Here is a 15,117-nt window from a genome sequence, read left to right as displayed (position 1 = left end):
TTAGAATTCTTCATGGTGTGCTTGAGTATTTTAAAATCTCCTTTTTAGCATGCGTGGGCTTTTGGCAGACAGCTGCTGAGTTACGTGCTGCTCTGCCAGAGCCAGCCTCAGTGACGGAACACTGCATGAGCCCTGCGATCCATTTTTAGCGCAGGCCACATTCCTTCTGGCAGAGAGCCTGCTTCTATCATGCTTTGATATTTTTAAAACTAAATAGGATTTTACAAATGTATTCAGCTAATAGTTATTTGCACCTTATATTTAAATAACTGCCTTCTTTCAGTGCCTGCCCATGTCTGTGTGTGTGTGTGATTATATTTACGTAAGAGAGCTTACCACGTGCCCCTCCTCCTCTCTGGTCTCTTGTAGTGCCTAGAAGCAGTCAACAAAAGTCTTGCGTAATTCTAAAGCGCTTGGTAATGAAGGAAGGTGCTAGCTCCTTCCAACGTTTGCTCAGGTGCTTTGGTAAGTGGGCCTACTGTGACATGTCTGGACATCACCAGTCAAGTCAACAGGATGGAGTTTGTCTCCAAAAAGCCTCAAATTCCTCTCACGTAGCCAGAGGAGCATAATGATGTTCTCTTGTCTGCTCCCATCACCTGGTGTTCAGAATGATGCTGATAACCTGCGTGGTGGTGTTAACAGGGAGGTCGATGAGATGAGCGTGGACTCCTCAAAGTGTTCCATTTAGCTGGGTGCTCCGTCCTCTGACCCAAAGGGATAGTAGCTACAGCTTCTTCCTTTTAAGGGGTTCCTAGCCACATCCTGTAACAGAATGTAGATATTTAATAGATGTTGAACAATAGTATGTGTGTGTGTGTGTGTGTGTGTGTGTGTGTTTATATATAATATATATATATATATATATATATATATATATATATATATAATTTTTTTTTTTTTAATGTCGCCATCCTGGTAGTTCTCTTTAAACAAAACTTAGGTTCAGGATGACCTCATTTTTTATGATGTAGAGGTGGTCAGGGCATTACAGTCTCACCATTGTTTTGGCTTTGTGCCAGAAGTTAAAGCCACAAGCTAAGCCCTGTCACTTTATAGTTTAAATGTGTAACGAAAGATTTGAAAAACGAAATCTTCAAGGAGCCATGCAAGGCCTTTGATACATATGACATTATGTTCTGTCGAAGTTGGCAACTTTGATAAATGGGGGATTTTATGGTCTATATGATGCTGTATAGCTCACACATCTTGTACAGCCCCTCTTTTCCTGTAATTGCTCCTGAGAGATGGGGTGCAAGGCCTGGACACTGTCCCCAGCAGCTGCACCGATTCTTTGCCAGACTGCACCCAGCTGCTGTGGCTGGTAATGTTAATTCGGAGGCCAGCCTCTACTTTGCATACACTGCGTGCTACCTTGTCCAGCCAGCACCCTGCAAACGCACCCGGCAGATTAGTCCTCTCCAAGCCTGTCTCCCTTCCCAACCCCCTCCTTTTTTAATTAAGTTACCCTAAAACAGAACACAATAGTTTTATAGAACTGTCCTTGTGCTGAACCAGCTGTTTTGGGCCCATGTACCTCGCTAAATACCCTTGTTGCACTCTGTTATTTATCTCCGGTGTCGGGCGGATATCTCTCTAGAAAGCACTTACAATGCTGAATGAGGGTGCTCTTTGGACAATATGCGGGCTATATGAACAGCATAGTCTGCCGATGGGTTTGTTAAACCTGCCACTTGTTCACAATGCTACATTCCAATGTTACTGGCCATATGGACCATACCAAGGAATCCTTTCGCTGCAGCTCTCCAGGTAGATTTGTATACAGGCAACTTCTATACTGTTTTATATTGCAATAATTTTATAGATGCCACCCTCAGACCTTATGTGCGCATAAAGATGCGTGGAGGTCTAACTTTTCCAAGGCCCATAACCCATGATATGCCTCTGGGCCGGGTCTGTTAAGATAAAGTATACATTTATTTGGCTACAGTAACAAAACTAATGATCTGAATTGCACTATTCTGAAATAATCGAATTACTCCATACATAAAAACCTCAATTAAATGTGGGTCTTAAAGTGCAATAATATTAGTTTAATTTTTGTCGAAAGCAGTCATCGACTTCCTCTGCCCCAACAGTTATTACACAAACGGCAATCTTGACAGTTTTACACTTTGAGCCCTACAGGTTTGTTCCAATTTAGAACACACAGAAGAAAAGTGAAACATTTATATAAACTTGTACTGACTGCCTGCCAATTGCTAATTGACATTTTTGACCGACTGTGAAATGGAAATGTTAGCTGCTTATGATTTTTGTTTTTCAGCGAAATGCATTGACCATTACACGAAGCAGTGTGTGGAGAATGCAGAGCTGCCCGAAGAGGAAAAGAAGGCTGTTGACAAGAGACTGGAAGGGATAGTAAACAAGATGTTCCAGCGCTGCCTGGATGACCACAAGTACAAGCAGGCCATTGGCATCGCTCTGGAGACTCGGCGGCTCGATGTCTTTGAGAAGACCATCCTTGAGTCGGTATGTTGGCCGTTCCTGCATCCTTACATGGCCCAACTTTACCTCGCCTACTTTCCTCAATTGCCCAGCTTCTTCTTTAGCTTTAGACTTTGGTATGGTCACACCATGTGTCTGTTTTTGTTTGTAAAGTCTGGGACAATACTTTAGAAAGCGGACCTTTTAGTGAACTGGTTTACACCCCTTAGGTTTAGCCTGAGCTACCCAAAAGTTTGGTAGCAATGGCTGAGCAGCCAGACTTGGTCTACGATGAAGGAGGACTGTAGTGACGGTAGTGAAGCACACACAACTTGGAGCATACACTTAGTTCAAGGAAACTCTTACACAGTAAAAGTTACATAAAAATAGTTATTTATTTATATACACGAACCCCTGTAGCATTCACGCAAGGTAAGTACTATCACACAATGATATAATAGGGGAACCGTTGCAAATTCACAGAGTTAGATACTTCACAATAGCAATAATGGTAACAAATCACATAAACCGCCTGAAACATGCATTGTTTTTATCGTGTTGTATCTTAATGATACAGAGTGCCCTAAGAGCTGCTAAATCACAGATTATGAAAATGACCCTGTAATCCGTTTCCTCCAGCTTTCCTCTACTCCTTTTGTTTACTCACTGGTTGATGGAAGATGTGTGATGTTTTGGAAGGTTGCATGGTGTTGAAGCCAATTTTGTAGTTTCAGGATCAAAGGTTTAATTCCTGCCGGTCTCCGTTAAAATGGAGAGACTGCTTCAGAAGCCCAGTGGAACTCCCCAGTGAGGCTTTATTTGGCCGGAAGGCATCGACATAAATAGGTGGTCATTGCCTTCCTGAGTCTTTGGGTTGAGACCCTAGGACATCCACGACACGATCTGGCAAGTTATATGAATGGGTGTCTGGGATCCACTGCAAGTCCACGGCATGTGCGTTTGGCCGGGAGGAAGCCCAGTAAAGTTTGATTGTGGTGACCACTCAAGATTGATTGGCAGCTACATTTTTTAAGGGTGCAGTATGTTTGATTGGTGGCTGAATGTGCATCCATCCCGGATGAATAGGTGAGTATCTGCGCTATATCTTAGTGGAAATCTGGGGCTAGCCCTGTGGTAGGGGAGTTTTTCCTAAAGTCCACTTGGAAGTAAAACTCTATAATACTATCCCTTGGTATACAGGTCCCCAACTCTTAGTATACGTTTTTACTACCCAGAGGATTGGTACAATGGCAGAACAGCCAGGAGGAAGATGTGAGCTGTAGGTAAGTACACTGAACCCACTCAATACAAAAGTCCAAAGAAACATTTATACAGTAAATGTTATATTACAAATATACAGTTTGTTATACACAAAGCAGGTAGGTAAATACTCATTTCACCTAACCAACACACACAGGAATTGATAACAATCCTTTTCATAAGTGACTGCTTCAATAGTAGTTGCTCACTGTTAGAATTGTTACAGAGAATGACACTGACAGTTCTACCGTATAATCGGTACTACGGCACAATCGCAATGATTTACAGATAAACAATAATTTTATTCATTTAGTAAAGTCACATCAGACAAAGTCTGTAGGAAGGAAAAGAAGGGTTATTCACACTTTAGCAATACCTTACTTTATGGTAACCCTTTTCAAGGATTTCAATGCTTTGGAAGTCCAATCCCTAACTATCCAAAAGTCAGTGTAGGAGTTGTACAAAAGTCTTGGGTAGCAGTAGAAAAGGCAAAGTGATACTTCAGTCACTTAAAAGAAATGCTCCCCAGTTTGACACAAGCTGTGAAGCCTGGGCCAGAGGTATGGGTGGACACCCAAACACCTTCTCACGCACTCGTCACACTGGAGCAACTATTCGGCTTAAGGTAAATTCTACCTTTAGCCCTGCAGTACCTTAGAGTGGGTGATGAAAATTCAGCTGGATTCTCTCCTGTGCTTCAGCGACGGTCCCAGTCTCCTGATTCCTCGGTCTTGTGACGAAAGGAAGGACTCTGAATGGGATGTCACGGAAGCAGTCTCGCGAGAGGACCCTCAGCAAGGACGTCTTCGGTCTCCCACGCCGGTGTACGGTTTTGGCACCATTTTATCAGCTCCAACAAAGCACAGTTTTGGCCCGGCTGATCTTCCTCGATTCTGCAGTTCTTCACTCTGGTGCGGGGACTTGGATGAGTGGGATCGTGCCTCTGGAGGTCCAACTGCAGTTCACCAAAGTTCTGGGCGGTTTCGTCCCTGACAAGACGTTGCACTGTAAATGGATCAGCAGTCTTCTAGTATTTACGGTCTGTAGCTCATGAGATGCCTCGATTTGTAGTTAGTCTTGGGGTGGCTGGTTGGTCCCACCAACCTAAGGAAAGGAGTCTTACTCTTTGGAGCTCCTCTGTCGATTAGAAAACTGGATCGGACAGAAGTAGTCGCTTCACGGTTACTGGAAGGGTCTGCAGGCGTCTCTGGTCGTCTTGAGCATCGGCTCTTCTGTTCCAGTGGTCAACTTAACTTCTGGCTCAGTTACCTCACCTTTTTATTCAGTTTTCCCATTCACTCCTCTGCAAACTCTCCCAGCGTTTTACAGAAAGGGGCGGGTGGTTGTCCAATCAGGACAGCCAGTCTCCCCACCAAGTCCTCCCGTCCACCCCCCACCCCCCCAAATCCCCCAGTAAGAACTGGTTCCATTCAGGCACTCTAGCTAACAAAGGGCAGGAGAGTGTTAAACTCCTCCCCTGCTTCATGTCCTCGCAGACACACTGAATCCTAGGCAGCCTCCCCCCACCCCCCCCCCCCCCAAGGGTTCCTGTCAAAGACAAACCCCACTTGCAGATCTCCCATCCCAGAATGGTATAAGAAGGGCTAACAAAGGACAACCACACAAGGCATGGCGACAAAAGGAGCCACCATGTTAGAACATAGGTGACCCTATTGTGCATAACCAAGGCTGTGAATACAGTCTGCAGTAAAAATTAGCACAATAGTTGGTAGAACATTTCCACTGCCACCAGCCATAACTTTAGGGTTGTCACAGTGGCTAGAAAGTCACAGGAGCAGAGAGAAGGGTGATACTAGGTATACCCTTAGCACTCCACATAGGGTGGTGTGTGCTAATCTCTCATAGGGTAAAGTTTTAGGAAGGATACAAAGTATCCCTCGATCCTTAAGAACAGTTGTTTTTAAGGATAGTCCAAGAATCCCAAAGGAGAACCCAAAGGGTCCCAGGCAACAATGTATGTAGTTTGCTGTGTGGTGCAAAAGTTAAACACAGATGCCTTTTTAAAGATAGAGAATCTGTAAAACACAGAGAAGAGTTCCAAAACTCGGAGCCCGGCTTACCCCTAATCAATCAATGCCTAATATCTAATCAGATCCTGAGCTTACCTTGATTTTTGGTACTGTTTCCAAGAGCAGTGAAGTGAAATTGACTTTACTTACATTTTGTAACTTTCTAGACCCAGCGCACACTATCTTACAATAGGGCGCTGGAGGGGGTTACTTAGCCCTTTGTCTAGTTTCTCGTGTAACCATTTTATGTCCCCCTTTCTACAATTAATGGCTGGTGGCAGTGGTTTACTTTTCACTGCCATTGTGTGTTTTTACAGCAGGCTGCAATTGCAGCCTTGGTAAAGCACCCATGCGTGTGCATTTCGTCAAAATGGCCCTGTCTTTTTTTGCAATTTCTTGCTGGAAAGGTCCTTCTTGAGATTTACTCTGTGTGCCAAACAGGTTTGGTCCCTTTGCTTGTTTTGTCTTTGGTGGGATTCACGTGAATCCCACCTCTGGCTCCAGTATATCTGGCAGGGGCAGGAAGTGAGGGAGGTGCCCGAACATCCCTGTGCTTAATCCCCTTGGTTACAGGAATGCACCCAAAGGTGATTGGCCGGCTGGCTGTCCGGCAAGGACAGCCAACCTGCTGTGCGATTGACAGCCAGGGTGGAATGAATGGGAGAAACCTGCATAAAAGACGAGGCTTTTTGGCTTGAAAGGCAGTCGACCACTGGACGAAGGAATCTGAAGAACTTGGAAGAGACGCCTGCTGCAACTCCTGGACGGTTGGTTTGCCCGGTGAAGCCCTGCTGCTGTGCTGAAGCTCCGAATTCATTTCGACTAGAGAAGCCCTGCAAGGACGACATCTCCCCTTGAGTTGGTGGGACCAATCCACTCCAAAGTGAACTCGTTTGGACATCCTCTCTGAGCTGGCTGTACTTTCACTGCTGCTGGAACCGAAGTGCTAGGGAGAGGAACACCAAGCGGAGTGCATCACTTTTAAGACGGACCCGTGCTGAAGGAAGATTCCCCCCAAGCAACTGACCAAGCCTGTGCCACCTCGAAAGAGTGCTGGACCCTAGATGCAAGGAAAGTCCACGTATCCGTGAGACTGGCGTGGTGCTATTTGCTGAGACGCGAGGAGCTGAAACCGCAAAGTGCAGCTGAATAGAAGTTTGTCCTTTTCTGTCGCCTACCACCCCTTTGTGATGCAGGAGTCCCCAGAAGTCCTCCCTCTTGTCCCCACGACTGAGGCACAGGAACCAAACGATCTGCAGAGCCACACAGGAATAGAAGCCAGCTGGAACCATTTCTTTGAACCAAAGGTACTGTACAGTGTAGGAGAACTTACCTCTTTTTGTTGTAAATCAAACACAAGCGGGTCCCAGTCTCACTACGCCAAGGAAGTGTACAAATTGAAGGTTGAAATCCAAAGGATTTATTTAAGCATGGAAAACAGCCTCACACGTGTTTCGAGATTTGACCAGCTCTTCATCTGAGGCTGAGATAACATAAAGTATTGAAAGGAAATTAAAACAATCATAATTAATAAAAATCACGAATTGAAAGGGGAATGGAATGTCACAAAGGACAGTATGGGGGTGGTTTGGCAAGGTGCAATAAAACATGTTACACACAAGTTGGTGCGAGAGCAATAAGCACAAACAATAAAATTGATTGCAATACATAACATAAAGGACCATGTGATATTAACAAAAAAGATCAGTACCGCATATTGTCGGAGTTCATAAATTGATGTGTTCAGTAACCAAAGGAAACAAAAAAGAGCAATAATGCAAAATTAAAAGATATGAGTGACTTCAGCAGTGCAATCAGAATCCAAGGAGCCTACTAAGTCTTTGAAATAAAAGACTTGTATTGAGAAAACCATAAACCAAAGGAAATTACCTTAGCTTCAATTAAGGAACTTCTGAATGCAGAAAAATGGACGATGCCAGAGATTAATTCTGCCGAGATAAGACACCAGAATATAGTTGCCAAATATAGAGAATCAAAGTGAATTAATTGACGTTGGAAATAATTAATTAAATGCATACCTATGAATGCCTCGCAATTGCGGTAATGCTGAAATTAGGAGAAAACAAATCAAAAAGTCAATGTCACGTACTTGCAACAGCCGTTGCATCTTATATTGTGATTAAGTTTGTAAATGAAGTTGAAAACCGCAGCACCACATAAAAGCTAATTAATAAACAAAGTGCTTAGAACTACCATGGCACGTAACTACAATGCGAATAAATTGAAAAGCATTGATTGCTTAATTAAATGCTCTACATGTATAATGAGCTGGAATTGTATCTTGATAGCACACGGAGAACGTGCAAGAATGTCTTACCTTGGCGGCCGTAGGAAAATGACAACAAGGATTCCAGCGCGAGAGCCGCGAGATGGAGATAGAGATGAGACTTAAAAACACATCCTCCAGAAGGAGGCAGTAAGAGGTGGAACGTGGTTTGTGCACATAGTGACTACATTCAGGCCGCCATGTTGGGTGAGTTGGAAAGAAAGATTAGAATGAGATGGCCAGCGTAGCTTGAGCGCAATAATGCTTACTGGAAAAAGACAGTAAAGAGCTAAATAGGTTACCAAATCAATTTACAAATTACAACTTGCAATGATAGAAAAGTAATTTGTAAAAATCAAAGCCGTCAAATTACCATTGTGAGAAAAACAAATTAGGAACATTTTGAATGCAGTTCCGCGCTCATAAATCTAATAGGACAATCCTGAGAATAAAATAAGAGGAAATACCAAATTAGGACTAAAACCACAAGGGGGGGTATTTTTAAAAGGGGGTCATAGGGAAAGGGTGTGACCCCATTTAGCACTGAAGGCACTGTTTGAGAGTGCACTGCTGGAAGTCGACACCATTATAAGCATGGAAAACCACTCATACTGAGAGATAAAATGGCACCAGTTAACATAAACAATAGATCAACAATGATTTAAAGAAAGGTAGCATGTTCATGATCCAAATTTAGTCTGTGGTATGCAGTTCTATATTTACATATTAATTTAGCTTCCAATTGTCGTAATTTCAAAGTTCGATTAGAGGTGGCAATGTTACTTTACATAATCCCACAAAACGAATATCATCCTTACAGTCCAATTTTGCCAGTGGTTGGTGAGGGGGATATTTCGCATCCTGACTACCAATGGTAGCCAGATGTTCATGAATCCGAATCTTGAGCGGTCTAATAGTGCTTCCAATATATTTAAGGCCACAGATACAAATAATGCAGTACACTACAAATGTGGAATTACAGTTGATAAATGACTGGATTTAGTGATCACCTCGTGGACCAAAGGAGACCAGTGATGTTTCAAATGTAATTTTACACATGTTGCATCCTGCGCATTTGTGGAAGCCTTTAACTCTTGCAGAGTGCAACCAAGTCGTGGGCGAAGTTGGCATATTCATAAATGAAGATCAAACTTTATTCTGAAGGTACTTGCCTTTACTATATGTTATACTAGCATTGGGATCCAGCCAATTGGCTATTTCGAAGGGATTGTGTCCTCCGACGTATTCCTTATCTTAGATATAAATCCTTCAGCTTTGCTGGGCTGGCCTCGGAAAATTTTTTCGCCAGAGGGCGCTGCGCGTCGATGATCGCCGAGTCGATGACCCTCGACGGCCTCCGTGCCGACGTCGACGTCATCCTGCCTATAAAGGCCGCGCGCAGCGTCCGTTGCTCAGTTCCGTTTTTCCGCGCTTCGTTGTGCCTCGGAACACCGTTGCTCAGTTCTCGTCAAGATAACGTATATAATAACTACTATTTACCTCGATATCGATGGCATCCTCCTCCGACCCGACGACCCCTCGGTCCGGTTTCAAAAAGTGCCGAGACTGCGGGAAGAAAATGTCGTTGACGGACCCTCACAGGGTCTGTTTGTGGTGTCTGGGAATCACGCACCAGAGTTCGGAGTGTGAGGAATGCCTTTCCATGACGGCGAAAGCCTTGAAGGAGCGTAGGGGGAAGCTCGAGAGAGGTAGGTCAACTTTAACTTCCTCGAAAGCTTCTTCGGTAGAGTCGAGACGTTCGTCTCCTCACCATAAAAAACACTCTCGATCTAGATCACGAAGTGGCTCCCACCACTCGTCGACATCGAGACACTCGAAGAAGAGACGTAGGAGATCCCCTTCGTCATCTTCGTCGAGTTCTCCTGAGAGAGTTCATTGCCCCACAAAACGCAGCTCGCAAGCTGAGTGGGAGGAATTCAGGAAAAAGATGCTAAGCGTCTTCGAGAAAGCGGCCTCGTCCCCCTCGAAGACAGCTGAGGGTGATACCCCGGGTAAAAAACCCAAAAAATCTAAACGCCGCGAGTCGCAGTACCCGGCGGAAAAGTCAACCCGAAAGCGCCTCGAGCCATCGGGAGATAAAGCATCATCGACGCCATCGTCGAAAACTCCTTCGAAACAGAGGTCGGCGCCATCGACGCCGTTGTCGAAGGATTCATCGGCGCATCAGTCGATCGAGTCGACGCCGACGTCGACGCCGATATCGACGCCGGTGAAGGAAAGAACCACGGCTACTCCACAGCCAACGGTTAGACAAAAGACCTCCGACTCGACGCCGAGAACGTCGACGTCGTTCTCGAGCAGGACTCCGATCCTTTCGAGTTCTTCGAGGCCTAGTACACATTTCTCGACGCTTTTCACGGCGCCTTCGAGTACTTTCACGTCGGTGTCGACGACATCGACGTTTTCAAGGCCTGTGATGATGGCTCCTTCTGCATTGGAAATGGGGTTTATACCATTCCAAAAACCAATGTATCCCCCTTTAACCTCGATTTTTGAGGAAAGGGAGGATTCAGACCAAGATATTGATTTACAGAGGACCACATCACCAGAGCCAGAGACTTTCGCCTCTGAGGAAGGAAGATTAAAAAATCTTCAGGATGCACTTCAGGAAGCTAGTGGCTTGGACACTTCTCCTGAAGCAGAATTTATCAAACCAGACCCAGGAGAACATGCGGAGACTCCATATAGAGCTCTGATGTCTAGAATCATAGAATTTATGGGTTGGTCTGCACCTTCTCCTGCCTTTCAGCAGGATGACCTCACTGACATACTGGACAAGGGCCCACAGGAGGATCCTGTGGTTCCATTTCACTCTGCTCTACAGAGAAGGATTTTGACAAACTGGGAAACGCCAGAAATTATCCCGGCAGTAAATAAAAAACTGTCAACAAAATACAGGGTGGCTAGTTCTGACCCTGAATATTTGTCAAAACACCCTACTCCTGAGAGCTTGGTTGTACAGGCTGCAACCTCATCAGGCAGCACATCTGCATACCCCACTGCTCCGCAGGATAGGGATGACAAAAAGTATGATGCCATGGCTAAGAAGGTTTTTTCTGCCTGTAGCATGGCGTTAAAGTCTATTAACGCGACCTGTACGCTCGCTAGGTTCAGCCACACCCTTTGGGAGTGCGCTTCATCAGCGGCTGACTGCCTCCAAGAAGGAGAGGAAAGGGACGCATTTTTAAACATCATCAGGGATGGTAAAGATGCGATGTGCGAGACCCTACAAACTGGCCTAGATTCTGCTGACAGTATCAGCAGGGCCATGGCGGCAAGTACCACAATCCGCAGGCATGCGTGGTTGAGGAAGTCTGGTTTTGCCTCTGACGTGCAGACCAGGCTTTTGAATATGCCCTTTGACGGTTCTACCCTCTTTGGAAAGAAGGCGGATGACAGTTTGGAGAAACTGCAAACGTCCAAGGCAGCAGCCAAGTCATTGAGAGCTGCTATCCGTCAGAATACCTTTCGTCCTTCGGGATCATCGTGGAGAGGACGGTCCTTTCGTTACTATTCCTCATATGGAAGGGGCAGGGGACGACCGGCTCAAAGAGGCCAAGGAAGATTTACCCGTGGTGGACGGGGTAGGGGAAAGAAAGCCGCACCCGCAGGAGCAGGAGCCACTTTACCTTCGGCAACTGCATCAGCCGCTTCAAAACCACTCTGAGGTCTCCCCTCACAGAACACCAGTAGGGGGCAGGTTAACTCACCATCTGACGGAATGGCAGGCTATTACGTCAGATGCTTGGGCTCTGGAGACAGTGGCCCAAGGTTACTGCCTGCCCTTCCTACATATCCCTCAGAGTCATCCACCGGGGAACAACCCTTTGAAGCTTCCAGATCCGCTCCTCTTGCAGGAGGTTTTAGACCTGCTAGAGAAAGGTGCCATAGAACTGGTACCTGTAGCGGAAAGGAACAAGGGTTGGTACTCCCCCTACTTCATAATACCGAAGAAGGACGGAGGACTGAGACCCATCTTAGACTTACGGGAATTGAACAAATTCCTCCGAAAGGACAAGTTCAAGATGGTGACTCTCTCTCAGATCCTTCAGGCCCTCCAGCTTCAGGACTGGTTGGTATCTCTAGACCTCCAGGACGCTTATTTCCATGTGCCGATCCATCCCAGGCACAGGAGATACCTGAGGTTCGCAATTGGCAGCTCTCATTATCAATTTCGAGTTCTGCCATTTGGGCTAACCTCCGCCCCGAGGGTCTTTACCAAGCTAATGTCGGTTGTGGCTGCAAGTCTAAGGAGGGAAGGGATTCATGTCTACCCTTACCTAGACGATTGGTTGATCAGAGCTGTATCTTCGGAACAGGCTCAGAGACAACTAGATTATGTTTGCCACTTCCTTCACAAGCTGGGCTTCTCCCTCAATTTAAAGAAGTCACAGATGATACCATCACAGAGACTCCAATTCATTGGAGCAGTCCTGGACACTTCCCTGGGAAAAGCCTTGCCACCAGAGGTGAGGGCTCGAGATATTCTGCAGATGGTCATCAGATTTCAGAATGCCCAATATCTCCCAGCCTACGACTTTCTGAGGTTGCTAGGCCTCATGGCATCCTGCATATTCCTCGTGCCGGAGGCTCGCCTGAGAATGAGATCCCTCCAGTGGGCACTGAGAACTCAGTGGTCACAGTTCTCAGGAAGGATGACAGATCTCCTTCGGATCCCGGTCAAAGTAGCCCGAGACCTTCAGTGGTGGGCCTGTCGGGAGAACATCCTGAAAGGAGAAATGTTTTGGCAACCATGGCCGGAGATAACAGTAGTCACGGATGCCTCACTCACGGGGTGGGGAGCTCACGCCAACGACTTGACCATCAGCGGTCGTTGGTCTCCATCGGAGTCCAGACTACATATCAACCTGTTGGAGCTGAGAGCCATCAGACTAGCGCTGAAGGCTTTTCTGCCGTCTGTACGGGGAAGAAACGTCCTAATAATGACGGACAATACAGTGGCCATGCACTACCTCAACAAAAGAGGAGGCGTAGGCTCACTACCACTGTGCAGAGAGGCGATGCAGCTCTGGTTTTGGGCAATTCAGGAAGGAATCTCTCTATCGGCAATTCACCTAGCCGGAGAGAAGAACTTGACAGCGGACGCTCTGAGCAGGCAGAGCACAGTCTCTCACGAGTGGGAGATAGCTCAGGAAGTCCTTCAAGAGATCTTCGCCCTTTGGGGAACCCCTCAAGTGGATCTGTTCGCCACCAGTATCAACAGGAAGTGCGACAGATTTTGCTCAAGGGAATTTCCCCCGAGAGGAGCTCTAGGAGATGCGTTCGTAGTGGACTGGGAGTTCCCACTTCTGTACGCGTTCCCTCCGGTCCCTGTCATTCCTCAAATGATCAGGAGGTTGAGAAGGTTTCGGAAGACCATGATCCTAATTGCCCCGGATTGGGCCAGGAGAACGTGGTACCCGGACCTTCTAGACATGTCCATCTGCCCTCCAATTCGACTGCCATACAGAGAGGATCTTCTCTCGCAGAAGGAAGGTCAGGTTCTCCATCCAGCCATCAAGACCCTCAACCTTCACGCTTGGTGTCTGAAAGGTTGAGGTACAAGGATTGGGACCTTCCGGATGATGTTATGGAGGTGTTGCTTTCGGCCAGAAGGCCGGCAACTAAAACTCTATACCGCTGCCGTTGGAACAAATTTTGCAGCTGGTGCAGAGAAAAGAATATTGAACCCTTTTCTTGTGGTACACCTATGGTGTTGTCATTCTTACTTTACCTGGCTAATTCAGGCCTACAGGTTGGCACAATTAAGGGCTATCTCGCAGCGCTATCAATCTTTAAGCGCACTGCAGAGGAGCCTTCATACTTCAAAATTCCATTGGTAATACAATACCTAAAAGGATTAACTAATGTTTATCCCCCGAAACCTTTTCAAGTTCCCTTATGGGATTTAAACCTAATTTTAAACTTCCTAAAGGGTGCCCCTTTTGAACCACTACACTCTTGTTCATTGAAGCTTCTCACCCTCAAAACTGTTTTGCTAATAGCATTGACATCTGCTAGAAGGGTTAGCGAGTTGCAAGCCTTATCGTGTAAACCTCCACATACAATCTTTTACAAGGACAAAGTTGTTCTTCAGGTGAAGCCTAACTTCCTCCCGAAGGTAGTCTCGGAGTTTCACATCACTCAGAAGATTATATTACCTTCTTTCTACCCTCCTCCTCATCCGGGGAAGGAGGAAGAGAGACTGCACAGGCTGGACCCTAAGCGAGCCTTGAGCTTCTATATCAGCAGATTGGCTAAGATCAGACAAGCAGACCAACTCTTTGTAGGTTATGCAGGACATAAGTTGGGCCTTCCAATAACAAAACAAACCATCTCCAGATGGATTATTTTAGCCATTCTGGAGTGCTACAAATTGGCAGGAAAGGAGCCTCCTCAAAATCTAAGGGCTCATTCTACCAGGGGTATCGCAACATCCTCAGCCCTTCAAAGAGGGGTGCCAATTCGAGATATATGTGCGGCTGCCACATGGTCGTCCGCACATACATTTACCAAATTCTATAGCCTGGATTCCTCCTCTAGTCAAGAAACTAGATTCGGCAAGGCTGTGTTACACTCTGTCCATTCTGGAAGGGTAACATAACTTTTATTACTCCCGCCTCCAGTCACAATACCACTGCTATGGGAGTCTATCTAAGATAAGGAATACGTCGGAGGACACAATCCCTTCGAAGAACTAGTTACTCTTACCTTGTAACGTTCTTTCGATGGGATGTTCCTCCGACGTATTCCTTATCGACCCTCCCATCCATCCCCGCAGTATGACTTCCTGTGGGTTTGCAGCCTATGCTCCTTCAAGGTGATTAGTCTAATCCAAAAACATTACTGGGGACTACAAAACGGAACTGAGCAACGGACGCTGCGCGCGGCCTTTATAGGCAGGATGACGTCGACGTCGGCACGGAGGCCGTCGAGGGTCATCGACTCGGCGATCATCGACGCGCAGCGCCCTCTGGCGAAAAAATTTTCCGAGGCCAGCCCAGCAAAGCTGAAGGATTTATATCTAAGATAAGGAATACGTCGGAGGAACATCCCATCGAAAGAACGTTA

The 15,117-nt window shown here is 46.2% G+C and overlaps 1 protein-coding gene across 1 annotated transcript in view; it reads left to right on the top strand.

The window, feature by feature from the left end:
- The window catches only part of PSMD1 (proteasome 26S subunit, non-ATPase 1), a 1,063,364-nt gene that overhangs the window by 39,910 nt on the left and 1,008,337 nt on the right, over positions 1 to 15,117 (top strand). The window contains exon 5 of the mRNA XM_069617568.1: positions 2,288 to 2,493. Coding sequence (XP_069473669.1) covers positions 2,288 to 2,493 — 206 coding nt within the window. The remainder of the gene's footprint in view (positions 1 to 2,287; positions 2,494 to 15,117) is intronic.

Source organism: Ambystoma mexicanum, chromosome 10, assembly GCF_040938575.1.
Source record: "Ambystoma mexicanum isolate Mex_15411 chromosome 10, UKY_AmexF1_1, whole genome shotgun sequence".
NCBI lineage: Eukaryota > Metazoa > Chordata > Amphibia > Caudata > Ambystomatidae > Ambystoma > Ambystoma mexicanum.
Note: the sequence above shows the minus strand (reverse complement) of the source record. Positions and strands in the feature narration are given on the sequence as shown.